The 27,833-nt window shown below is 39.9% G+C and overlaps 1 protein-coding gene across 1 annotated transcript in view; it reads left to right on the top strand.

Moving 5' to 3' along the window:
• Window positions 1-27,833, top strand: part of FAM81B (family with sequence similarity 81 member B) — a 46,107-nt gene that overhangs the window by 2,404 nt on the left and 15,870 nt on the right. The window contains exons 3-5 of the mRNA XM_008520995.2: window positions 1,538-1,602; window positions 12,885-13,128; window positions 18,785-18,903. Coding sequence (XP_008519217.2) covers window positions 1,538-1,602; window positions 12,885-13,128; window positions 18,785-18,903 — 428 coding nt within the window. The remainder of the gene's footprint in view (window positions 1-1,537; window positions 1,603-12,884; window positions 13,129-18,784; window positions 18,904-27,833) is intronic.

Here is a 27,833-nt window from a genome sequence, read left to right as displayed (position 1 = left end):
CCAATTTTTCACTCGACAAGGAGAAAAGAAGACAATAACCCAGTAATTTCAGGTCCTTGGAGACAATATTCATATTTCTTTCATTCCACGAATACTTACAAAGGGTTACTAGGTGCCAAACCAATAAGGCCAGGGACCACCCAATTGCTGAGGGAATGCCACAAACAGACTCCCACAGGCAGGGCTAACGGTGGAGATGCAAGAAGAAAAGAGCTGGCATTAAGGAGGTGAGGAGCTGGAAACTGGAGTGAATCACAAACCAGGCCAGAAGGACAGTCATGTTCCTCACAGAGTTAGGATGGTTTCCTAACACAGACACCTGGGTGCCTGGTGGACCAGTGTATCCGCTCTTTAGAGGACGACCTGTCTTCAGAGCATCAGGACCATTGCAGACCCCACTCAGCCCTGTGGCGAGAGGTCTAAAGCGTTATCATGGCAACTCACTAGCTCCATCCTAAGCAGCCTGGGGCCTGTTCTAGTTGCCCGCCACCAAGGGGCCCCAGCAGGAGAGCCTGACTATTGCCAGGTGTTCTGTATTAGCTTCCTCGATAGTGGACTTTCCTTTTTAAATTTTATCAAAGGAGAGTGGTTCCCAATTAAGTTTCTTAGGCCCTAAATTAAGAAGTAAGAAGGATAGTTCCTTAACCACTTGCATGTGGGTCTTAACATATTCTGCTCACCATTACAGTATATGATAACATAAACCAAGAAAAAATATCCTAGGAACATATTTTGCTTAAGTTTTAAACTGAGGTAGAATACCACTCATACTCTCTCTCTTTTGATCCAGTTCAGTGACACACTCTTAAAATGACGATAAATCTGTGTCCTGTTTTTAAACTTAAAAATAAAAGAACATTCGAGTTTAAAGCAGTTTCAGCATATGCAAAAGAGTGAGTACATTTGGTATCCTCTTTCCTCCTAGAAATACTGCAAAATTATGAACTTTCATGCAAATAGAACTTTCTAGTAGTACCATTTTATTGAACTAGTTAAGTGTTCATATAGCCAGCTGTTTAATACTAGTAAATTATGTACAGAACTGAGCTCTGTACTTTTATTTCTCATTGACTATAATAATCTGACATCCAGGTTTCTTAGAAAACAAAATTACCTGGATAGACTAGTTTTCTAGTCTTGGCTTTGTTTTTGAAAATTAGCTGATTTCTCTTGGAAATCAGCATGTCAGGAATAATTCACTCTGTGAGGACTTCTTTACTGACTCAGCCAATAATCTTTGGATAGTTCATTAAAGAATTATCTAAGAATAATCTGTGGCTTTGACTTTTCCAAAAAGTTTCTCCTGACTTTATACCAAATCTATGAACTGCAACTCTCTAGTATCTTCCCAGAACTTGATTTTGGTTTTAGTCTCTAGCAATACAAATGGAGCGTGTGCATGGTTAACTGGGCTCATGGTCTATGATCTATAGTAAATATTTTGTTTCAAATTAAAATATTTCTATAGGATAAGATAGGTAAGATTTCCCTATAAAATAGCTGATGATACATTTTAAACCCATGACCTCTGTTTTAGGTAAGAGTCTCTCCAGCCAAAATGTCAACCAAGAATTCTACAGATCTAGTTGAATATGTTGACAAGTAAGTCTGTAAATTACAACCAGTTTTAACTATTTACTGTATTTAATGGTTGGGTTACACATTAAAGTGCCTGAATGAGATCTTTGAGTCCCTCTAAACTAATTTTCTGCTTTCAGACAGACTGTATTAAACCATCTCAGAAAGATGAACCTCTCTATCCTATTCCTTTCTGATTGACGGAGCAAGCCAATGTTATCACCTCCTCTGTAAACAACCTCCATAGGTTCCTGTAGATTTACGAATAAAATAATACAACACAGACAATGAATGACATATGACAAGACCAGATGTAGCTAACTATGACTTTCAAAATAAACCAAATAAATACGTTAACATTTCAAGATAAAAACTCAGGACATTTTTAAATAAACTAATCATGAGAAAATTTTTTCTGTTGTTGTAGTGCCACCCCTGAAGCTTATCAGGGGACGGTCTACAAAAGAGGGACAACTCTGGGGAATTGGAAATATAGCATAGAATTGAGACGTGCCCATTGTCCAAAAGATCCTAGAATTCCAGTTGGCAAAGGTGGGATCACAGAGGCGATGCATATTAATTTGAGTTTCTATTCCATATGTCATGTGTCTGATGTGCCCATTAATGTTTTCAGGACACTTCAAATTTACTCTCAGCCCTTCCACTAATTTTCTGTGTGACCTCAGTCAGTTCCATATGTCCCTGGATTTTTGTTAACTTTCATTTGCCAAATGAAGAGGTTGGACCAGAAGCTCTCTAGGACCCACTGCAGCTTTAAAATAATTCTGATCCTAAATAACACACCATGACCACAGAAGAAAAATGACCAAACAAATGAAAAGAGTCAATGTAAAGAGAAAAATCTAAATACTGAATTTTCATTTTTTCAAAAGAACCTTTAACAATGAAGATGATAAAATATTAAAATCCACTGATTTTTATTGCAATAGGTTCACAATTAAGAATTTCCCTGTTCCTTAGCCAATTGAATTTAATACATTCCAAATAATTCAACCACAGTATTTTGGCCCCTCTTTTCATTCTGCCCATAACTTGTATTTGCTTACATGGCAATGAGGCCATAATTTAGAGAAAATGGAACCAAACAAGGTTTGGAACGATGGAACCAAACTGTTTAAAAATACGACATTTGGATAGATGACACACTTCTTCTGTGTTAAGGGCAATGAGTGTCGTATGCACAAAAATAATTATCATAAATGGATACACATAAATGGATATTGCCATCCAAGGAGAAGAGGGGGACCTGTTCCCACCTGATTCTCCACATGATAAATGGAAAACAGAAATCATTTTTCTGATCTGTTAAATTCCAATATGAACCCAAGTGGATTTCTGTAGCCCAGGATGGTGACCTACATTCCAGGAGATGAGAGAACAAATTCCCAGAAGATGACAACAAACTTAAAAAGAAATCTAAGGAAATTTTTGCCATTTCTTGGATTCCAGAGAAAGTAAAATTAAGACAAAGGGGAAGAAATAGTCTATAATTCAAAGCAAAAGCATGAAGAAAATTATCTGGCCCCAACATTCATCTCTATTGATCTCCCCCACATCTCTTCTCTTACTGTCTAAGCCATATATCTAGAGCTTTCTAGGTACCACCTGAGATGGTTGGTTTTCTTTTGGTCTCTCCCCTCTAATCTCCCAGAACAGGCTGCAAACTCCCTAAAGGCAGGGACTCTATGGCCTTATGGGTTGTGATACCCCTACGGTAGCCTGTCATGGTGCATTGAATGTTCTTTCCTAAGGAACCGCAGTTGACATATTTAATGGAGAACAATGGTGGAACAGTTGAATCTTTAGGGCTCTGCTTAGATAGCAGCAGACTCCTGGGTAGCTGATTAACTAGAAAAGCAAATGGCATTTGGGCATTTCAATCATCAATGCAGATATTTTGAACTGACATGTTGAATCCAATAAAATAAACATAAATAAACAATGATTTTTAAAATACCTTGATCCTCCAGTCATAAGACACATTGAGTGGGAACAAATTTACTGATATACAAATAGAGTACTTATACAAGTAAAAGTCACTATCAACTCATTAAATTGCCTGTATATATATTACATATTCCCAGTGGTTCTGCCTTATAAATCTACATGGATATATTGATAGGTAACACTAAAAACAAATAATAACAACCACCAAAAAAGTAAAAATCCAGCAACAAAAGAGATAATGCCTATCCTATGAACAAGGTTTGACTAGAGATACACATGTTAAAAAGACAGACAGACTGAGTATTTACAGGACCTTCTCAGCCTCAGGCAGTTGGAACAACACCCACGCATTATTAGTACTTGTTAAATGTTAGGCCATATTAATAATCCATGGAGCAGGGGAAGGCGGAATGCTTGCAATCATTTATAGGACAATTATGGTGACATTATATTAAAGGCAGTAAATAATTCTGATTTCCACATGTGTTCATCGATTCATGATGAGCAGACATCCACTGATTTTGTGACACTGTATCCAGGGCTCTTTCAAGCTTAATTGTGCAGAAAAGCACCAAAGCCTTTTTTCTTTTTCTTCTTTTTCTCCTGCTCGTGGAAGGAGCACTGTGTGGAGGCCAGGCATCTCTGGTCTATGCTTGAATCTGCCTCTAATCAGCTATGTGACCTTGAGAAAAAGACAATGTCTTCTCAAGGCAATCTCCACCTCCTATAAATTGGGGTGGGATTTTAAGTGGTGGATGATGAGCAGCCTGAGTCCCAGGGCTGTCTGTGTGTAAGAAACCTCAAAACAGTCTGCATGGCTTATGAAGAAGGGGATACATGGGCCACTCCAGTTGTTCCCAAGTTCTTATTAACTGGCAGACCTTGTCCCTGGCCCACTGACCATATTCATTGTGAAAGCTCTCTGGATTCTTGCCACGCCTAAGGGTTTCTGCCCAGAGTGAGAATCATGCTGAGGTCAGGCTGAGCCTGGTCTCAGTTCTCTAGAGCAGAGGGGGAGCACCTCCAACTTCTGGGCCTCAAAGAGGACCCTTAGGACTCCAAGAAGAGATGTGAGCCAAGCAGAGCAAAAGTGACTAGGGTGAAAAATGACATAATGTTGGGAGCAAGTTATATGTCTAAAAGCGGAGGAATAAATACATCTTATCTCTCTGAGAAAAACACAAATATAACAGGAAGAGTTATTAATTGGTCTAAACAAAGCTGCTGTGATGTAAGAAAAAGAGTTAAAGAGGCAGGTTAAAATGTTGCCCAACTGAGTTTCTTATAATTTCCAGGCTTCAGTTTCTACCTACATTGAGAAAAATTTCGCTTATGCTACGTGGTAGTTGTGGGAATGAAATGAAATAATGTTTATGAAAGTGATATGTTGACTATAGGCCTATAGAGAAATAAGAGAGTATAATAATAAGTTCCTTGCATTTCTCCTGGGCTAACAACTCCCTTCAGATAATTTATCATCTACATTAGTCTGCTAGGGCTGCCATAACACAGCCCCACGGATGGGGCGGCCTAAAATGACAGAAATCTATTGTCTCACGATTCTGGAGGTTTGAAGTCTGAAATCAAGTTGTCAGCAGGGTTGGTTCCTTTTGACAGCTCTGAGGGAATCTGTTTCATACCCGTCTTCCAGCTTGTGGTGACAGCCGACAATCCCGAGCATTCCTTGGCTTGTAGATGCATCACTCCAATCTCTGCCTTCATCTTTGCGTGGTATTCTTCCTCTGTGTCTGTCTTCACATGGCCATCTTCTTATAAGGACACCAGTCAGATTGGATCAGGGGCCCACCCTACTCTAGTATGACTCATCTTAACTACATCTGCAATGACCCTATTTCCAAATAAGGTCACGTTCTGACGTACCAGGGGTTAGGGCTTCAACATATCTTTTTTTGGGGGGAGACACAATTCAGCCCATAACACCATCTAATAAGTACTAATAATTATAACAACACATGTTTATGACACTTGCAGACATTACAAAGCACTTCAGGTACATTACAATTGATAACTCGTAGCCAGCTGGGTAGGGCAGGAGTCACTGTCTCCATAGGACAGAGAAGGAGGTCTCTCCTCTCTCCTCCTAAGAGGGGTCAAAGTCAGTAAGTGGCGGAGGCAGAACTTGAACCCAGGTCTTCTAACTCCAAGTACAGTGTTCTTTTCCCTGGAGACTTACGTAAGTACCACACACACCCCTCAAAATAGCAAAGTAATATGGGAAAGTGATACAAAACGCTGTGGGAACTCCAAATATCATCAAAACAATTTGCTGCTGCAGTTTATATACATTTGACCTGTGAGTGTAACCCAGACGTCCACCATGCCCTCATTCACACAGGGACTCTGGAACACTTGCCAACCTGAATGCCTCCATGAGAAAGCATCACAACAGGTACACCCTTAATTCTGTGATTTTATTGCAAACGATACTGAATGTGAGGAGTTTGCCTCATATAGTACACAACTTTTCACTGTAACCAGTCTCTTTCTCCAGTCTTTTCTTGGCTGTGTTGCTATTTGGAGGCCTCTCTTTCCAGGCTCCTCCGTGCAGAGCCTGTGCAGGCCCAACCCCATTGGCCTTGGTCTGCTTCTTTCTGGATTGTGCCCGCCAAAACTCGAATTGCCTCCCTTCCCCCCAGAGCATTCAGCCCTACATAAAAACTCAGCCATGGAGGCTTCGATAGCTACCCAATCCATCAGCCAGTGTGGTTATAAACAAGCAAAGGAGAAACCATAGAAAACGTGTTTTCAATTTCATGGCTCCCCCACACACTCACAGATTATTTTAGTGAGGCATCAAAATGTTCTTTAAAATTTCACTTTATTTTTCTTTTCCTCAGGACTCTGTGCAATGAGAATGTAACTGGTCATATAAGGGATATCACAAAAATGAAAATTCTCTTCAGTTATGCCCTTTTGTGTTCTAGAGAAAGGTTTAAATTTTTATCTCTTGAGTATTACAGCTTGCCAAAATGGTTACCAGAATCTCCTAAGTAAATTTAGTGCTCTATTCACAAGAACAGAGCAAGCCGAGAAGTGAGAGTCACTCTGTACCGATGTATCTGCCAGCGACAGCACAGCTGGTGTAAGTCACACCCAACTGCAGAGAAATAGAACTCAGAGTTTGTGGAAAATCTGTTCAGATTCAGTTTCCAGCTACATAATCAATGGTTTACGTAAAGCACAAATATCTCTCTGAAAAGGCCCCCTAGGAATTCTTTCTCCTATGGTTAGTAACTCCATCTGAACTAGCCTGGAATATTCAGTTCTTTCTTTCCTTTCACTGTTAAATTTAGATATAAGTCCCACTGATATCAGATGCTAATAAAGCAGTGAGTGTTTTTACTTCACTAAAAGAATCAGGGCAGACACATCTTGCTGCTAGTGAAAGGCATCTGTTTTAACCTTTTGGATGAGCTCATAATTTGAACAATCATATCATCAGGAATTCTCTTAGAAGACTGAGAATGTTCACATGTGTGTTCTTCCACTTGTTGACTTAGAAAGGTCAATTGGAAAACAATATTCTTTCCTTATGGCAATGGAAATAGGAAAAAAATATAAGCTCCATGTTTATCATGTAGAAATCATGCAAATAGAACTAAGCAAAGCATCATTTGGTGCTTCGTTAAGCATCATCAGTAAACAGTAATAATACTACTCCAATAGTAAATCTTACACATGAAAAGAAATTTCAAAAAGGAACACACTCTCTCCTTAAATATAAAATAGCTTTTAAAATTAAACTTTAAAAGCCAAAAAAAGAGAAATATCTACAGTCCAGCATTTATATAAGTCACTTAGTGTCCCCATGGTTGCAGGCAAATACATCCCATAGCACCAGGTGCTGCCCTCCTTAGAGGTTTCCTTCAATGTGCCAAATAGCAACAACATTGAGGCCATGACAGGCAGGGCCGCAGACTGGCATCTGAGCAGTGGCGGCAGCCCTGTTCCACTGGTCCCTCTACTGGCCTAGGTCTGCTTCCTCATGTTCTTTCTGGATACAGTCTTGACACCAGCCAACAGCACACCCAAAGAGTGAATGCACATGGGCCCCTCGGAACCCTGGGCCGGAGGGCAGCTGCGTGGCGTTGGTTTCACTGCCTCCTACCACATGCTTCTCACATGTTGTCTCAGAACCTACAGCCACACAGCAAAGGAGGCCCTGTGAGCCCTGTTTAAATATGAATGAACTGAAACACTTGTTCGGGAAGTGGTAGAACCTATGTTCTGTCCTCAGTCTCTCTTGCCTTCCGACTTGCCAAGCTGCTTCTGAATGCCTACATAACGTGAGCTTCACATTCCGTATTTCACTCTGCAGCACTTCATTATGTATCCTGCTTTATATTAGTCACTGGTTCCCATCACTGGTCTTAAATAAATCAGGGATGTTCAGTTTTTAGAATACATTATAGTCACCTAAATCCTTGTTTAAAATAAATATTCTTGCTTTCCCCCCGACTTCCCCAAAATTGTGATTTAGTAGGTCTCTGGTGGAGCCAAGGAATCTGCATTTTAATAACCTCCCTCCCTTCCCCACCCCCACAATAGTAATGCAAGTTCCTCTATGAGAAACACTGAATTAAACCAGGTTCCTTGAGGAACAGACCCATTATGGATTGTGCATTGATTAGAGTAAACATTTAGCAAATATTTCCTGACATGTTTCTTTTTCAACTGACATTTTCATCAGTAAATCACTAGATACAGATACAGTGCTTTCAGCTGCACATAACAAAAACTCCAACCAAAATGGCTTAGACTTAAGGACGTTGATAGCTCACATTAAAAATCTAGAGCTTGGCTAATTTAGAGGCTGAGCAACATCATCGAGCATCAGGTGTTTTCCATCCTTCTTGCCTGCCCTCCTCTTTTCCCTCATGATCACGAGGTGGCTCCGGCAGTTCTAGGCATCAAGCACAGACAAACACAACAACATCTAGCAAAGAAGAGGAAAGTGTCTTCTTGTATAGCTCTTCTTGAAGGCAAAGAAAGCCAGAAGCCCCACAGTAGGTTTTCCCTTGCACTCAGTGGCCAGAATTGCTTCACATGCTCCTACCTAAACCAATTGCATCTCAGTCCAGAAGAATGGGACCACCATGATTAGCTTGCCCCAGTGGAGGACACAGTGGACAGGAGGATGAAGCAAATCAGGCAGAAGGGGGAATGGCTATTAGGAAGGTAACCAATAGCATCTGCCACACTGGGAACTCCTAAGAGAAAGAGTCTAACCATTGAGAGGAATGCAGCATAATTTGCAGGTGTCTGTATAGGACTGAAGCCTGGGGATCAAATACCCTTTCACTGGCAAATCTAGGCTGCAGATTGTCTAGAGGCCAGAAAGCAGCACTAGCTCAAGGAAAATAACAAGCAAATCTGTAGCCCACCACAAGGCTGCTGTCACCATCAGCATGGCCTGACATCCTCTTCCCTCCTGCCTGTGACTCAGACAGCCAGCCCAGGGCAGCACTGTCAGCATGTTGGGGTTTCAGAGGAGCGGTTTTTATATATATATGAGGTTCCATTTAGTGATTTTCCAGAAGAACATTTTTGAGCCAAATGAGTAGGTAGATGGAATCTGGTTAATAAAACCCCTTAGCAAAGCCATCTTTGTTCCTTAACTGCTTAGGTGACAGGAAAGAGGAATCTCACCCAGGCTGAGGCTCTGTTATTCTACTCAAGAGAGGGAACTGTAAACCTTGAGGCTATAACAACCTGTAGCTTTATGGAACCATTTTTTTCCTCCAGTTTTTTATCAATTGAACCTTAAGGGAACAGTCCAGCGGGAGAAATCAGTCAGTCAGTCGACAAATATTTATTGACCACCTACTATATGTCAGGCACTCTTCTCAGTGTTGGGGACACTGTGGAGAACAAGTTAGATAGAGTGCCTGCCCATGAGGAGCTTTCATTCTAGGGATGGAGGGCAGAAATAAACACAAACAAGTAAAGAAGATAATTTTAGGTAATGACAAATGCCATAGAGAAGATGAAATGAGGCATTATGATAGAACGTCACTGAGGGGAAGGCTTGTCTGACAAGGGGAAATTGGAGTTGAGACCTAAACAAGGAGAAGGTGGCAGCCATGGAGTGACTGCAGGGAAGAGCATTCCAAGCAGAAGGAACAGCAAATGCCAAGGCTCTGAGCTAAGAACTAGCTTAGCATGTTTGAGGAACAGAAAGAAGATCTATGTGGTTGAGTGAGAGTGAACGACGGGAAGAGTGAGAGGAGATGAGGTTGAAAAGGAGAGCAAAGATTTTACTCTCAGACACTGGAAAAGCTATCGAAGGCTTTAAGTAGGGAAGAGCTATCCTTCACACTTTGGGAAAGACCACTCTAGCTATAGTGCAGAGGATGCACTCTTCATTAGGGGGCAAAAGTAGAGGAGATGATGGTGGCCAGGACCAAGAAAGGATGAAAGAACTAGCAAAGAGTGGATATGGAGCCTGGGGACACTTACGTCTGTCATTTCTGCTGCCACTCTACTGGGTCACGTAAGTAGCACTAAATCACTTGCTTCTGCTTATTATCTCCTGGACTGATAGGAATCTACGAGAGTTAAGGTTAACGTTTGATTTTGGAGTCAGCCTTGAGTTTCAAATTCTGTCCCTGACATCTGCAAGTTGTGTGACCGTTCCTTCTTCTGTCTGGTAAATTTCCTCAATCTGGTCTCCCAAATCATTAATTCATTCTTCAGCTATTCCCTCTGTCATATTTATCCCACCTTTTATTTTTATTTCAACTATTATAATTTCTTATGCCTAATATTTCAACTTGTTTACTTTTCATGTTTTTCAGTTTTTTGTTTTCATTTTGCTGATATCTTCCCATCTTCTTTTTTAATATACTTATTAGCCTTTTAAAAAATTTCTTGTTGCATATATTTTAGTATTTCTTTTCTGTAGGAATCTGTAATCCAGTAGATTGTTTATTTGTTGGCTGGTTTTTGAAAAGACTCTGCTCCTCAGGTGTCCTGATATTTTGGCCTGTGAGTTCATCTTTCCCTTGGGGATTTCAGCCAGACCTAGTCTCCATTGTGTCTTATCAGCGCCAATGAGCTCAGCAGGTGGGGCGGCGTACGGTGCCTGGACCCCAGCACAGTAAAACCACAGCCAACTACTCCCCTTCTTACAAAATAACTTCTTCTGTCAGGCCTTCACCTTTCACTCCTCAGGCAGAAGTCACAGGAGGAGAGCAGTTGCTTTCCCACCCCTGGGGCATGTGGAGGTAGAACAGTGTAGAAGCAACTGCCCAAGGTCGGTTGTTCCCCAAGATTTTGTTATTATTGTTTCAGCATCTTAGGAACACAGGACTTCTGCCTTGCCTGATTTAACTCTTGAGGACACTTAGACCAGAGTCTGAAATTTCACACAGTAGAGCAGTTTGTCCCAAGGCAATAGGGGCAGAAGCAAAAGCAGAATTACGATGGTCCCTCTTCCCCATTTTACCGTCCCACAACCGTATCTCTTGCCCCAGGCCAAAGCGGCCACCTGGCTGAGGTTGGGTTGCCCAGGAAACAGGCTCTGAGATAGAGATTGCTGTGAACAGAAGGCTTATTATGGAGTCCTCCGGGATCAACATCTGTGGAAGGGAGGGAAAGGATACAGAATTGAGCAGGATGAAAATTACTGTGATGCAATACCCATGAAGACTTCAGCTGATCCCACAGGGAGCTCTGAAGCTGAGACAGGCCTTCAAAGTTGTTCTGAGAGAGAGCAAGCGTGCCAGGCCCTTATACCCACACATTGACCAATCACTGGACTCGAGCTGCCCCAGAAAGTGGGCATGACCTTGGGCAAGGTGACTCTCTTCACCAAGGCAGTTCCCAGAGAAGGCTAACAGCTGGGGTCTGTCAGCTGGCAGTGCTCCCAGCAGTTGGGGAAATAAATCCTTCCTTCCTGAAAGGGGAGCTGGTGGCAGATGACAGCACCCACCAGACCACCCCACACATTCCCCAGTTTAAAATAGCCCCCGCTGTCTCAGGGGTTTTTCACAGTTTCTCTCTCTAGGTACTCCAAAGTTTTAGCATGGAGGAGGACAGGAAGCCAGTAGTCTTGCTGGTTCAGCATTTGCATAGGGACCATAGTGTGAGCCCAGGATCGTTCACTCCTGTGGAACTGCGCAGCTCATTTCCTTTCTCTCTGCGCTCTGTCTCCCGGAAGCTGTCATGTTCCTCTGGGGCAGATTTCCTTTAGCCAGCTTGTTCACTCTAGACCTTGACTCTCTCACTCACCGAGAACTTCACTTTTCCTGGGAAGCTGAAGCTCCCTGGGTCCTCCAAGACCAACCAGAGTTGAGCAGAGGTGCGCTGTGGTGGAAGGAGCCACACCAGAGGGCTCTACAGGTACAGCAGGACCCCTGAGCATGGGGGATGGCAACATTTTGCATGGGACCAAAGTCTATCCTGTGAGCCCCACAGACCCCCGGTCATTTATCAAGTCCTAGATCCTCCCCTCAGAAGAACCCCAGATTTGCTTTCCAGCAAGATTATCCTGATGGCAGTGGAAGGAGGGGGTACCAGGGAAGCTACAAGTGGAGACAGAAGCCAGTTAGAGGACTGTGACAGTGTGGTGGTTTTAAACTGTCCACAAATTCTTTAACACTCCGTTTTCCAAGAGGTGGAATCTAATCCTCCTCCTCTGGAGTGTAAGCTGAACTCAGTGACTTGCTTCTCAGGAATAGGCTGAAGCAAAAGTGATGGCGTATGGCTCTAGAGACGAGGCCACTAGACTTTGCTAGTAAGCAAAGTAAATTAAACAAAGAAAAAGACGTGACAAAAGCAGCTTGTCTTTCAAGATGCTTATCTGTGAAGGGAAGGAGTAATGCCAGTCGGGGCCATCAGGATTTTACCTCTTTCTCTGCCCTAATACGAAATAGCCCTAGCTTTTCTCTTTTTCCTTTTCTAATTTACTTTGTTTACTCTTCATGGAATTTCTGACTTCTTTTGTTAATCTTTACCTTTGAGCCATCATTTCTTCCAGCTTAACAGGCAGCCCTCTCATCAAAATAGAATTATCAGGTATTAAATTTATGTGGATCCAACTGGGCTTGTTAGAGTAGCGGGTAAAATATATGACAATTTCTGCTTGGGAGACATGAAAAATGCGTGCCACCAGATCAACGCATAAGTGAGATCTGCTTCTTAGACAAGACATAAACCAAGATTCTAACCACGCAGGTACTTAAGGTCCTGCCAAACTTTTCACAGGGGAGAAAATACAGGCAGAGAAGTGTGGATGCACGTTCTGGTTCCGCTCCTCCTGTTCATTCCAGTTCATTCCTGTAACGCCTCTGGTGTGCTTTCCTTTTCCTGACCAGGGGTCATTCTTTTCTTCCCATCATTCCACACCCCGCGAGGAGTCAGCTAGAAGACAGACTGAACAACCAGGAGCGCACCATAGCTTTCCTCCTTGAACAAGCCTTCCGCATCAAGGAGGACATCTCTGCTTGTCTTCAGGGGACACACGGCTTTCGAAAAGAGGAGTCACTTGCCAGGAAGCTACTGGAAAGCCATATCCAGACCATCACCAGCATCGTCAAAAAACTCAGCCAAAACATTGAGGTAGTTCTTTATGTCCTATATGTTGGCAAAGATTATCAACCACCAGTGTCATTTTTCAACTATAGAAATGAGTTGCGATTAACTTTAGATGGTTACAATTTAGTTGCCTCAGAGGGAAACAGTTCATTATTTCAACCACTCATTTATGCCAAAAAGTAGAAGGAAATTCCACTAAAAAGACACTCACTCAATATCTGTTTTGTGTCAGGCATTGTGCTAAGGTACTTATTTTAGTCCAAATCTTCAAGATTCTACTAATGTAGTCATTTCACGTAGGGGTTTTCATAATGCATTGGCAATGCTGGTTCATAGGCCCATCACACTCTGACCCCAACCATCTCTCTGACCCCATCTCCTCCCCCTCTCTCCTTTACTCTGGTCAAACTGTTCTCACAGCTCTTCCTAGAACATACCAAACATGTTCTGGCATCAGGACTTTGCACATGCTATTCACTCTGGCTGGATTGTTTTTGCCTAGATATTTCTATGAAATGTTCTTCATTTCTTTCAGGTCCCTGCTCAAATATCACCTCATCAGAGAGGATTTCTTTGACACACTATAAAACAGCACCCCTCCCAACCCAACAGTCACACTCCCCTTAAACCTTGCGTTATTTTATCCATATCACCTATCGCCAACTACCACGGCTTATATTTGTTTATGGTTTGTTTCCTCTTCTAAAATTTAATCTCCATGAGGGCAGGGACTTTGTTTTGTTCACTGCTAAACCCCACACCAAATGATAACAGTGTGTGCTAGGTAGTCAGCACTCTGTAAGTATTTCCTGGATAATGAATGGATGAATGAATGATATTTAAGATGTTAAAGGAAAAATACAGTTTCTGATCAAAAAAGAAAATGCTTTGGTAAAACCAAGATAAATAGATTTTTCCTACAGGTCTTTCAGAATTTTTAAGAGCTAATGAGCATGACGAATCTGGGGTAGTAACTTTTAGGGAAAAGTTCCAGAGAATACATTTTAGGAAACTGGCCAAAAGTTTGTGGAATTACGAGAATTCACAACAGTCCCCTCCTTTTCCACTATCAGAGAGAATAGCAGATTAGACAAAAAACAAATCAAAAAGATGACATTGACCCAACAATGGCTTCCTCATGACTTTGTATTTAAGGCTGTTTATTAATTTATTTTCTGTCTGTAGGATCTGTCAGCCCCCATAATGTGTTTGAGGGAGTGTGGAAAGTTTAAAAACCTTAGTGAACTTTTAAAAGGCACTTTATGAGTATTTAGCACATATTGAATTGATGCCAGAGCCTAAAAAGTCAATGCCACTTTTCAAAGAGGTCAAAGGTGTTTGGAGACATCATAAAGTATCATAAAAATGACAAGAGATAAGCAGCTCAGGACCTTTGAGATGACGAGAAGATCAAGTACACACAGCACTAGCACTAGAATAAGGTCCTAATTAAGGCTGGCCTGGTGGTATAGCGGTTAAGTTTGCATGCTCTGCTTCAGTGGCCCAGGATTCACTGGTTTGGATCCCGGGCATGGACCTACATACAGCTTGACAAGCCATGCTCTGGTAGGTGTCCCACATATAAAGTAGAGGAAGGTGGGCATGGATGTTAGCTCAGGGCCAGGCTTCCTCAGCAAAAAGAGGAGGATTGGCTGCAGATGTTAGCTCACCGCTAATCTTACTCAAAAGTAAAATAAAATAAGATCCTAATTTAGGAATCACAACTTCTGGGTAATTGAAAAGAGAATAGCATTCTCAGAAATATCAAAATGCTTCTGGAATGTTCTATACTTTGATTTGGGTAGTTATTACACAGTTGATTATATTTGTCAAAATCCATCTAGATATATATTTTGCTTTGTACATTTTAATACATATTAATTATACTCCAATAAAATACTCAGCACTAGGGGGAAAATGTTTCCAGATCTCTAGAATTCTTGCCAAGAGCTTCTTTTCCTATAATAATTGATTATCTTAGATTAGCTCTGAAAACAGACAAAGCCAAAACATATTCCAAATACTATAAAATTTCAGAATATTTGCAATCCTTTTAAGGGCTTGGTGTATATAGGGAAAATAAGAAGGACTGGTCTGACGGTCCAGAAAACTGAATTAGAAAATAGTTAACTGCTGTAGATAATGTAGTTAAAACATTATGAAGAAGAAACAATTAGGCTACCTTTAGCAAATAGCTAAGACTATAAAGTAACAAGCACTTTATAGAGAAATGGATGCTATTCGAGTATTTCTTTTTTGTGAGGAAGATTGGCCCTGAGCTAACATCTGTGACCATCTTCCTGCGTTTTATATGTGGGACGCCTGCCAAAGCATGGCTTGATAAGCGCTGCGTGGGTCCGCGCCCAGGATCCGAACCGGTGAACCCTGGACGCCCGGAGCGGAGAGTGGGAACTTAATTGCTACACCACTGGGCCAGCCCCTCAAGTATTTTTTAAAAACCTAAACCCATTAACCAGATCAGTCCTTTTGCAAATTAGCCTGCAAGACAGATCCAAGTGTGAGCTGAGGCTTGACTTGGGTCTTTCAAAGGAATGAAAAACAATTTTTTAGTCAACTATAATTTCAGCATTTAAGTTGCTTGTTTCTTTTTATATTCAAATTATTTTTTAAGCTGGCAGCTAATTATGTTTTACAATTAATTTATTTTTAGCTCAAGAAAAGAGAATTTTTTGTATAATATTGCTTTATTGTGGTTTTCCCCCCAACTTATAAAAGCAATACTTGTTCATTGTAATTATTTTGACAGTTTAGGAAAATATTTTAAAACATGAGAAAAAGTTCCTCACAATTGCATCACCGAACGGCAATCTCCACCAACACTCAGCTGCATCTCACTCTAGTCTTCCCGAGCATCCCACTTAGGAAGCTGAGACCACATCCATCAGCACAATCTTTAATAGGAAACTATAGCATAAACTCTTTCATATGTCATTAAAAGCTCTTTGCATGGTCAATGCACCATGATTTGCTTAATTATTCCCCTAATATTGAAATATCTTTGTGCATAATTACGTGTCTGCATTTGGACTCTTTCCATAGTATATACTCTTAGAAGTGGAATTACCAGGGTATGAACACTGTGAAGGCTCTTGTTGCCTGTTGCCAAATTGGTTTCCAGAAAGTTTATACCTATTTGCACTTCAATTAGCATTACGTGAGAGTGCTTTTTTCACTGTGCCCATGCCAGCATAATTTATTGTTTTAATCTTTGCTAATTTGATGGGATAAAAATGAAATCTTTTTCTTTTTTCACTTTTTAAAAGTGACTATTACAATTTGCATTTTCTCTGTCAATAATCTGTTAATGTCTTTTGCCAATTTATCTTTTGGGCTTTTAGCGCTTTTTAATTTTTATTGATTTGATGAGCTTTTTTATTAATTAAGGATAATAACTAGTTATATGTTGGTAAATGTTTAACAATCGGCATCAATTTTTTTCCTGGGTATAAAAACCTGGTTATAGTGTTTCCCTATTTCCATGGTGTAAATCCTCTCATCTTGATTGATTTCAAGCACCAGCTGACATTACTTAACACAAAGATGGGAAGAGAGATGCACAATTGGCTCTCATGTACAGGTGCATACTGATTGTAGCACACCACTGCAGCCCTTAGCAATCGCAATTGTTATAAATGTTTTTTCCATTTGTTGTTTATATCTTAATTATATTTACAATGTTTTTCGCAATTTTTATATAAAGTTAAATGTTCCAGTATACTGCTTTGCAATTTCTCTCATTTCTTTTAAGAAAAGAAATGTCTTCATTCAGAGATTAAGTAATCTCCTCTATTATCTGTTCATAAAATGTTTTAGTATTTAGCAGAGAAAGCTTCCTTTCATCACTATTCTTTGTCAAAACAAAGCAAAACAGCATCTACTGCTATGGTCTGAATGTGTGTGTTCCCACCAAAATTCGCAGGTTGAAATTCTAATGCCCCACGTGATGATATTAGTAGGTGGGGCCTTTGGGAGGTGATCAGGTCATGAGGGTGGAGCCCTCAGGGATGGGATTAGCGTCCTTATAAAGGAGATCCCACATGGCTGCCTAGTCCCTTCCACTGCGTGAGGACATGGCAAGAAGCTGGCAGTCTGCGACCCAGAAGAGGGCTCTCCCCAGAACCCGACCATGCTGGGGCCCTGATCTTGGACTTCCAGCCTCCAGAACTGTGAGAAAAAAAATTTCTGTTGTTCATAAGCTGCCCACTCTGTGGTATTTTGTTATAGCAGCCCAAATGGACTCACAGACATGCAAAAACAAACAGGCAAATGAAAGAAAACATAAAAACTCTTGCTAGTGTTTTTGACACTTTCACGTCTTCAATTAAAGCTTTATTTGCTCTTGGGTTCTCTCAACCTGCCAATTTACAAATGGGCAAGATTCTGTATATGGTTTTTGAAGTTTCTATAATTCATTTGCTACAAAAATCCTTCTTTTCCCCCCAAAATTCATAAACATGTTTAAACATAGTTCAGGCCTTATTCAAATATAGCAGCTGAACTTGAATGTTTCCCCAAGTCATAAATGTGTGTTTTCGAATGTCCTATGCTCTCACTTTTTTCTGAGTAAACACAAATTATTTTTATGTCTTAACTTTACATTGGAATTCGTTTGAATGTCAAGTAAGATATAAATTTATTCTATGGACAAGCAGCATTTTTTCAATTTTTAAACAATGCTTTTATATGAATGCAAAAAAATAAAAATAACTGTTCTTGGGACCACCAACCTAGTGGCATAGGACAGTCAGCTTTATTTCAGAACGCCAAGACATAATGAAGACATGACTGAAGATACTCAAGGACAAAATCTGGACATACTCAAGCCATCAGTCTCTCAGGTTCTCTAAAAATTCTAGCACAATAAACCTTTTTCACTGTGTGTATGTGAAACAGTTTGATTCAGATTTGCTTATGACAGTTGTATTCCTTCATTGTGGTTTTGATTCGATCTGTAAATGGCTTTGCCTGATGCCATATGAAAGATCCTTCTTCTAAACTTACCACCAATTCTGAAACAGGTTTTTGAGAAAAGCTTTTAGATCAGTGATGGCCCAATGGCCACCCATGGCCGTAATAGCACAATAAACATGTTTTGTTTGGCTCATATAGTGTTTATGAAAGATTTTGAGGGCTGGCCCTGTGGCCTAGTGGTTAAGTTCGGTGCATTTGGCTTCAGTGGCCCAGGTTCAGTTCCACGGAGCAGACCTACACCACTCAGCCACACTGTCGCAGTGACCTACATACAAATAGAGGAAGACTGGCACAGATGTTAGCTCAGGGGGGCAAATCTTTGTCAAGCAAAAAGAGGAAGATTGCCAACAGATGTTAGCTCAGAGCAAATCTTCCTCAGCAAAAAAAAAAAAAAAAAGCTTTTGAATAAGATGTCAATATTTAAAAATTGAGAAATTTAACATAAAATCCAAATTTCTGGATTCTGTTGAAACTTCATTCCCACCTGGCAACAATCAGCTGGAATCAAGCCATGGTGCCCTCCCTCAGATGAAGCAGGAGTTGCTTCTCTCTGCCATATGATTCTCTCACTCATTTACACTCTCGGCCTAACTAAGAAATGCATTCAATTTTGTAACCTCAGCTTTAAATGATCTTTTCTTATTGTGTGTGATGGGAAGTTAACGGGAATTTTAACCCAAAATTACAGATTTTAGAAGACCAAATAAGAGTTCGAGATCAGGTGGCCACAGGAACTAATTTTGCAGTTCAGGAGCTCAACACTAAGCACCTTCAAGGAGTTGGAGATCTTCGAGGAAGAGTAGCCAGGTAAGAAGCAGTGTGTTAACTAACGTTTAGCAGTCAGTTCGTGGCCGTTGAATTCTCATTCCCAAATAAGTTCCATATTGTAGAAAACAAGATACACTCTTCACATTAAGCTAAACTGATGAGATGGTAGTTGAGAAAATGTGCCATAGAGCTTGAAAGCCTCAGACTACCTGTAACATCCAAGGTTTTCATAGAAGTCCCCTTATACAGAATGTCCAGTTCAATCCATAAGTGACGAGAGTCTTGCCTATACACACCTCAACCGTCCAAACGCCAACATCTGTACAAAGACATACCCTCATAACCACATGTAAATTCCCCAGATGTGTCAAATTCTAGTGATTAAAACATTTAAAATATACGAGAATTATAAATTAAAGTCTAACAAAATGGATTTACTGCCAAATGGATAAACTTTTGAATAATGTCTTTTGTACAAGATTTCTAAAACAAAAGAATTAATGGTACACAGTTCAGCAAAGATCTGTAGTTATTGACAATGGCAGGACCACTCTGGTAGACACACCAAAGATGACTTGTGAATGGCTGACCATGGACACTTTTCCGTCTCTACCTCTTGTGCCAGCACCTCTTTCCTCACTCCTGGAATGCCCCTACCTACATCTAGTCGATCCACTCTGGAGTGTTAGCGACCAAATAAGAATTAGGTGATTAACACCTATGACAAACCTCCCCATTCAATTCAACAAAAATGTGCTAAGCACTTACCATACGCCAGGCCATGTACTAGGATTCAGGGATTCAGCAACACGGCCCTCTTCCTATAGCCATTAAGTCTCCCTGGGAAACCAAGCCCCAAATATAAGCAATGAGGTGAACACTATAATGAAGGCCTGGGGTACTACGGGAATATCCAAATCAGATTGAGGCACAGGGAAGGCTTCCTAAAGGAGGTCACAATTGAGATGAGTTTCGTTTTGTCTTGTTTGTGAGGAAGATTGGCCCTAAGCTAACAGCTGTTGCCAATCTTCCTCTTTTTTTTCTTTTGCTTGAGGAAGATTGTCGCTGAGCTAACATCTCTGCCAACCTTCCTCTATTTTATGTGGGATGCCGCCACAGAGTGGTTTGATGAGTGGTGCACCTGGGATCCAAACCTGCAAACCCTGCGCTGCCGAAGTGGAGTGCACAAACTTAACCACTATGCCACTGGGCTGGCCCCTGAGATGAGTTTTGAAAGATCTGTAGCAATTAGCTAGACAAGGAAGGGTAGGAAAGACACGTCACATAGGAAGAAGAATATGCACAAAAGAACTGAGGGATTAATTATCATGACATTTTCAAGGGCCTATGTGCAAGGAGAGTATTTTAGTTATGGTATTTGGGGATTTGCATTTAGGGAGAGATGGGAGATTGGGAGAGGAAGCCAGAGAAGTGGTCTGGAGTTGGATGATGAGGAATCTTGTGGGCCAAGGTAAAGAGTTTGAACTTTCTGTAGAAGGTTATAAATAGCCATGGGAAGATTTTAAGTAATGGATGACATATATTTAGTGAGATTCTAGTAGTAGCTGAATTAGTGGGCTACAAAAAGAAGGCATGGAGATGGAAGGAAGCCTATTGCAGCAATCTAGGGCAGAAATGTCAAGAGCCTAAACTGAAACAGTAGGCATGAAAGTGGAGAACAGGTAACAGACAACACAGACATTAGGAAAACAGGATCCACAGGATTAGTACCTGTGTGTGTGTGTGTGTGTGTGTATATATATACAGTGAGTATATAATGTATATATTGTATATATAATGTATATATAGTGTATATATATACATACATACACATACATACATATATTATTTATATTATGTATAAATATTTTTATACTTCTGAAATATATACTTTATTATATAACATTTGATACATACAAAAGAATTTCTATAATATTTGGGTAAGTTATGAAGCAAGATAATAAATCAAACACCAACAAACCCCCCACCCTACTTAGATGTGCCATGATTTTGCAAAGAAAAACACCAAACATCTATTTTTAATGAAACTTGGAATTTGGTTCAATTTGGTGGTGTACTGATGACACTTCAACGATTTATTTTTTTCTGCAAACTTTTTACAAACCTATTATTTTATTCTTGTAAATTCTGTCTTACATACAAGGCAAAATAACAGATTTAAATGAAACCAAGCAATGAATGGAATAATATCAAGGAAAGAAATGCAACTTTCTTTGTTCTGCTCTAATTTCTTTTTGTTTGTTTCCTTTTTTAAGAATAAAAATTGTATATATTTAAGGTGTACAACATGATGATTTAATACATATACAAGTAATAAAATGATTACTATAGTCAAACTCATTGATATATCTTCTCACATAGTTACCATTTTTTGTGTGTGATGAGAACACCTGAAATCTCCTCTCTTAACATATTTCCATTCTTCAATACAGTGTTATTAACTATAGTCATTATGCTGTACATTAGGTGTCTAGAGTTATTCATCCTACATAATTGCAACTTTGTCCCATTTGACCAACATCTCCCCATTTCCCCCACTTCCTCACCCCTGGTACCCACTGTTCTATTCTCTGTTTTATGTATTCAACTTTTTTAGGTTCCACACATGAGTGAGATCATGCACTTTTTTCCTTTCTGTGTCTAGCTTATTTCATTTAGCATAATATCCTTCAGATTCATCCATGTTGTCATAAATGGCAATATCTCCTTTTTTGAGGCTGAATATTTCATTGTTCATTGTGTGTGTGAGTGTGTGTATGTGTATCACAATTTCTTTATCTATTCATCCATCGACGGACACATAGGTTTTTTCCATATCGTGGCTATTGTGAATAGGCAATGAACGTGGGAGTATAGATATTTCTTTCAGGTACTGGTTTCATTTCCTTTGGGTGTATATCCAGAAGAGGGATTTCTGGGTGATACGGTAGTTCTATTTTTAGTTTTTTGAGGAACCTCCATACTATTTTCTATAACGGCTGCACCAATTTACATTCCTGCCAAGAGGGTGCAAGGGTTCCCTCTTCTCACATACTTGCCAACACTTGTTATCTTTTATTTTTTGATAATAGTCATCCTAACAGCTATGAGGTGATATCTCATTGTGGTTTTGATTTGCACTTCCCTGATGATTAGTGATGTTTAGCACTTTTCATGTACCTGTTGGCCATTTGTATGTCATCTTTGGACAAATATCTATTCAGGTCCTTTACCCATTTTTTAATCATATGTCCATTTAAAATCACTTCCTTGTTTTCTGTGGCCCTGGGGGACTCACAGATAAGCCCTGTCGACTCTCAGAGCTAGGTGATTTGGGAGACAGTCTCTCAGTGGCAGCTGTAAAAGTTGGTGTGCTAGATGTGTGGTCTAAGTCCTTCACTCCTCAGGGAGAGGCTGGAGTTTGGGCGTTCCTGCCCCACTGTAAGGTGCCGTGCCAGGAATGGGGCTTATAGCATGAGTGTGCCTGTTTTCCTACCTATTTCACTGTGGATATTTTCCTAGGTGCCCGATGTGTAGGAGTCTCTAAACTAGTGTCCGGATTTTTCTCAAAGGAAATTGATCCATGTGTAGCTGTTTATTTAATGCATCTGAGGGAGGAAGGAAAATCAAGAGCCTTCTATTCCCCCACCTTGTTCTCCAATGCTTACGTCCTTTCCCCTTCAATATTAAGTAGTCATTTTAGGACAAGGTCTTATTTTTCCTTGAAATATCTCCCTTTTATGACAATTTCTTAAATCTATTTGGTAACCTGAGACAGCATTTGGCTAAAAGCCTGAGGCTTAAATTCATCCTTCTCCTTTTTCTTTTCTGTATTTTGCCAGGCAAGTGACTAACGGACAAGCTGAGGCAGATTGCTGTCTTCCCACATATATTGACCTTAATTCCAATTAGCATTACGGGATAAGTGAAATTAAGTTGATTATTTTGACATAATTCCTAGAAAACATTTTACTGCTTCATAAATCAAACTCAATATTTGATAACGACAATGTCCTTTGAGTTTTACACCTTATTTCCCATCCCAATATAGTGACAATTTAAAAGCAAGTACTTCCAATGAGGTGAGGTTCTCTAAGTTGTGTGGCCTGCTTTTGACACCCTCTCCTCTATTCAATAGATTAGTCTCAAGTGCAAAAAAGAAAAACGTGCAAGCCAAGATGTGGAAGCAACCTAAATGCCCATCAACAGATGATTGGATAAAGAAGACGTGGTATATATATATACAATGGAATACTACTCAGCCGTAAAAAAGAGCAAAATCATCCCATTTGCAACAACATGAATGGAGCTTGAGGGAATTATGTTAAGTGAATTAAGCCAGATAGAGAAGGACAATCTCTGTATGACTCCACTCATATGAGGAATTTAAAAATGTAGACAAAGAGAACAGATTAGTGGCTACCAGGGGAAAGATGTGGTGGGGGGTAGGCACAAAGGGTGAAGGGGTGCACCTACAACACGAATGACAAACAATAACGTACAATTGAAATTTTACAAGATTGTAACCTATCATTAACTCAATAAAAATTTTTAAAAAAAAGAACATTCTAGAGGGCAGAAGCAGCAGGGGGAGATGTGAAAAAAAAAGAAAAGAAAGAAAAGAAAAAGGTGCATATGTAAAGGGAGCCCCCATCCATGGCTATGACTTCCACTCTGTAGCAGTGGCCAGAGGAGGCCAGCCCTCCAGCCCCATTTGGCTACCTGGGACCCCAAGGCAGATCTGCATGTGAAAAAAAATGATAAATTGTGTCAATGTGTGATTAAAAGAAAAAGTCATGCCCTTTGAAGACACAATAATGATATTATGTATACTGTCAACTTTTGAAAAGTTAAGAGTAGGGACTTCTGGTTAAGATAGTGGAATAAAGATGTTTACTCCACTCCTCTCACTTGAGACATCTCAAGCCCTGTTAAAAATACAAGAAAGAAAACAACTCCGTCTTTGATATAAGATGGAAGCTGCCACAACTACTAACCACAAACAGCACACTTATCAAATACAGGGATGTTTGGACTGATAGAGTCCTCCTCAGACCTAAGCATAATTATTTTCTCCACGTCAAGAGTCACAATCCTGAAAGGCATAGGCCAAATAATTTGAATAGAGCAGTATTACCTAGGGGCTTGGCTGGGTCATAGGAGAGATAGAAAACGTCCCTTTGGAGATTCCAGTCAGTGACACAGAACAGCTGAGGAGGTATATAGAGCTGAAGATGCAGTCATGTTATTTGTCATCTAGGGGCTCCCTCCTTACCGAGTCATACCTGAAAGAAGCGCAACAGGCTGAGAAAGAAGAGGAGGTGACAGTATCACAACAAAGAATCTATGTCTTAATGATTTGCTGTGAGAGACACCAATCCGACTTTTGAGGAGAAAATGGGGCCTAAGGAAATAATAGATTTGATAAGACAAGGCCGAGCAGAGGAGGTGATCTAGTCCCCAGCAAGCACACGCTCACTGCTCTTCTGCTGGTAGCCAGAATCATTCAGAGATGTGACTTGTGGTAGTCAGGAAGAATCTAGACTGTGCACAAACATCCCTCCACCACCAGCCCCAGATAGACGGCACATAGACAGATAGATAGATAAAAACCTAAGGCTGATGAGCAGATCTCATGAGAGGGATAACCCAGAAAAAGTTCAAACCAAAGTTTCTCCTGGTTTGAAAGAAATTAAGAGCAAAAGAAAGACATAAAAGAAGACTGCTGATTGAACGGTCACGTGTAATTTTGCTCCTTCCAAAGCCCCCACTATCTACAGTAAAAAGATTTTTCTCTTTAAAACATAAATCCACAAAGACAGGTGATATCAGCACTAAAAATCTTGGAACCTAGAAAATAGATGGACATGTAGAAACTGACGTAGAAGACGTAATAAGACCAGTTTGAAAGCTGTGGGATAGGCTGAGAATAACCTGATTTTACACCACAGAATTCTCAGAAGGTTAGGAGTTGGCTGCACCAGGAAGCTCTGAAACCGAGGGTAAAGGTGGGCACTAGCCTGTAGGGAGAGAAACCCAGAGACGCAGGAAGAGGCAGAGCAAGGAACCGCATAGTTTGTTATTGGCCGTTCAGTTTTTATTGACTTTTAAACTACAAGCATGTTTTACTTTGATAAAAATAAGAGATAAAATGGTTTCCCCCCCAAAAATGATTATCAGATAACAAAAGGAGATAGATAAACTGGAATTGCTCAGGGATAAGGTGAAAGAAAAAATTAAGATATTACAGAGATTAAATCTACTTTAGAAACCCCCCAAGTGGATAAATAAAACAAAAAATGTTATTTCTTTTAAAAAAAGCATGAGGAAACCATACAAAACAAAAAGAAAATGCTTTTCGTTATAAAAATGGTTACAGAGAAATGAAGTATATGTCAGACAAGTAAAACTCATTTAACATAGACCTAATAGGAGCTCCTGAAGAAGAAATAGAGCAAATTCTTCAGGAAAAAAAAATATTCATGGATATAGGAGACAAAAGCTTTCTTGAAACAGAGATTTGAATTTGCAGATTGAAAGGGAAAGCTGTGACCCCAGAAAAATTGATATAAGGACAATTAAACCCAGATATCCTGAACATCATGGATACTGAAGTTGCTGAACATCAAGGATAAAGAATCATTAGAAGAAAAAAAAGAATCATTAAACATCTAGGTAAACAAAACAGACCACATAAGAGAAGGAAAAACTGTAGTCCCCTCAGACTTCTCCACCTCACACAGACCCAGAAAAGAGCGGAGCAATGGCGGTCATGTTTGAACAAAAGAAAAGTGACCCAATAACATTATCTTAACCAAATTACCTTCAAGTATAAGAGAACAGATAGGCATTTGCAAGCACCAGGAACTGAACGATTCCAATGCATCATGAGCCCTTCTTTTGAAATTTGGGTAATAAAATCTGGCCGACCAAGGAATAGATCAAAATAAGGATCTCAGAAAAGAAATCATAGTTTAAAGGGACTGTCAGTGAACATGGAATCTAAATATAGAATGAAGATTAAATAACAGTGGGAAACCTAGTTACAGAACACACTGTAAATGTCATGAAATGTGACATTTTAAAAATAGCAAAATATTAACAAAAACGGTTGAAAGAGCAAGTATATAAACTTATTTATTTCCTCACTTTTTCATATGGTCAATAGATGATGTCTAAAGTTGAAATGGTAGTTGTAAAAAGCATAATGATTCCAATCTATGACAGCTTTTTATAGCTTCTTTTTTTAGAAACAAATACCTCTTGTAGTGAAGAAATATATATATATCTGAAGCTCGGTAATTTCATTTCTCACTACAATTACTTTTGCTTAGATTAAATTAAATTAAAATTCAATGTAATATTTTGAACTAAAATTGGCATATATAATATAATCCAAATATTCTAAAATTATTTTATTACATTTCTTTCTTCCTTTCTCTGTGTGTATATATAAATACAAACACATTATATATCTATATGTGTATATATGTATAGTATGTATATATAGTATAATGATGAATGGAATAATAACCAAATATTAACAATGATTATTTGTGAAAAATGGGATTTGGGATGATGTAAACTCTCCTCTATGTTCTTGTTTGTATTATATGTAATTTTTTTATAATGCATGTATTATTTTGACAGAAACAATAATTCAAAAGAAGAAGAGGAAGAGAAACTTCCTCTTGAAATATAGTGTGCAGCTTTGAAAAACCACTAATGCTTGACTTCAGCATGTGGGTTTAGGCAGGTTGGGTGCGGGGAAGGGGAGCAGTGAAAATGAATAGGTGGCAACTCTCAGGTTGAGTAAATAAATAAGAGCTGCTGATCTCGTGTGGGTGCTTCCTCTGCGCCAGGTACTAGCTAAATGCTTTGCATTCATTGCCTCCTTGCATCCTTAAATAACCCTAAGAAGTAACATTATTCAGGATGGCCACTTCCAGTTTTGACAGTTGAGCACACAGCACACCAGGAGACACCATTCACACTTTTGCCTGTGTGTCTGGCACCCCCTGGAGTTGTGTGGTGGTGAAATTGTGCAGCTATATGCAGTGACCTCAGCATCATTACTCCCTTTTCTCAGATAAGGAAAACTGAAACTCAGAGATGTTAATAAACTTGTCCCAGGTCACAAACCTAGGAAATAGCAGAAGCCGATTCAAAGCCTGGTCTATCTGACACCAGAACCAGATTCTTAACCACTAGCCCACAATGGATAGACCAGCTGTCCCTGAGGGTGGGAACAAGATGGTGGTTGGGTGAGAGGTGGCAGGGAGTGGTGGTAGCTGCAACTACTCCTGCGTAGTCTTTGGGGGTCTTAACGTGGACTCACCTAAGAATATTCTAATGGACCCACAATAGAGGCTGTTCTGACAATAACAATTTATGTATACAAATGTGTGAAACAGCTTTTGCCCTTGACTTTGGTGCATACCATCCAGCTCCCATTTTTGGATTAATTCCTAATTCTCCTCCCAGCAGTCTCCCCAACCCTACCCCAGTCACCTGATATCCCTTCAGGGGATTTCTCAGGCAAAATTACCACCTTAACTCACCGTTGGCTCAATTTTGGCATCCAAAATCTTAAGAAAAAGAAATTCACTTCTGGATCCTAAAAAATGTTGATAGTCATAAAACAAATAATATTTATAACACTTAGCATAACAACATGAAAAATGTGGTTCCTAACAAATACTATTTGATGACAGTCAAAACAGTTATTTTATAAAATGACCAACTTCAATGTGATCTCTGATAACTGATAAACAAAAGACACAGCCCTTTGGTGCTCTCTGTCCTGTCTTTCATTCATACATGAGTATATTGAAACTGATCATTAATACAGTATGTAACCTGCTCTCTCCCAAGAGAGGCCATGAGTGGTGGTAGTTGGGTAGTGGAGCGGGGTTCCCTGCCCTGCTGTGAAGATGGTTAATCTTCAACTCCAACCCCATTACACTAGA

The sequence above is a fragment of the Equus przewalskii genome, chromosome 13 (genome assembly GCF_037783145.1).
Source record: "Equus przewalskii isolate Varuska chromosome 13, EquPr2, whole genome shotgun sequence".
NCBI lineage: Eukaryota > Metazoa > Chordata > Mammalia > Perissodactyla > Equidae > Equus > Equus przewalskii.
This window is presented reverse-complemented; position numbering and strand designations above follow the sequence as displayed.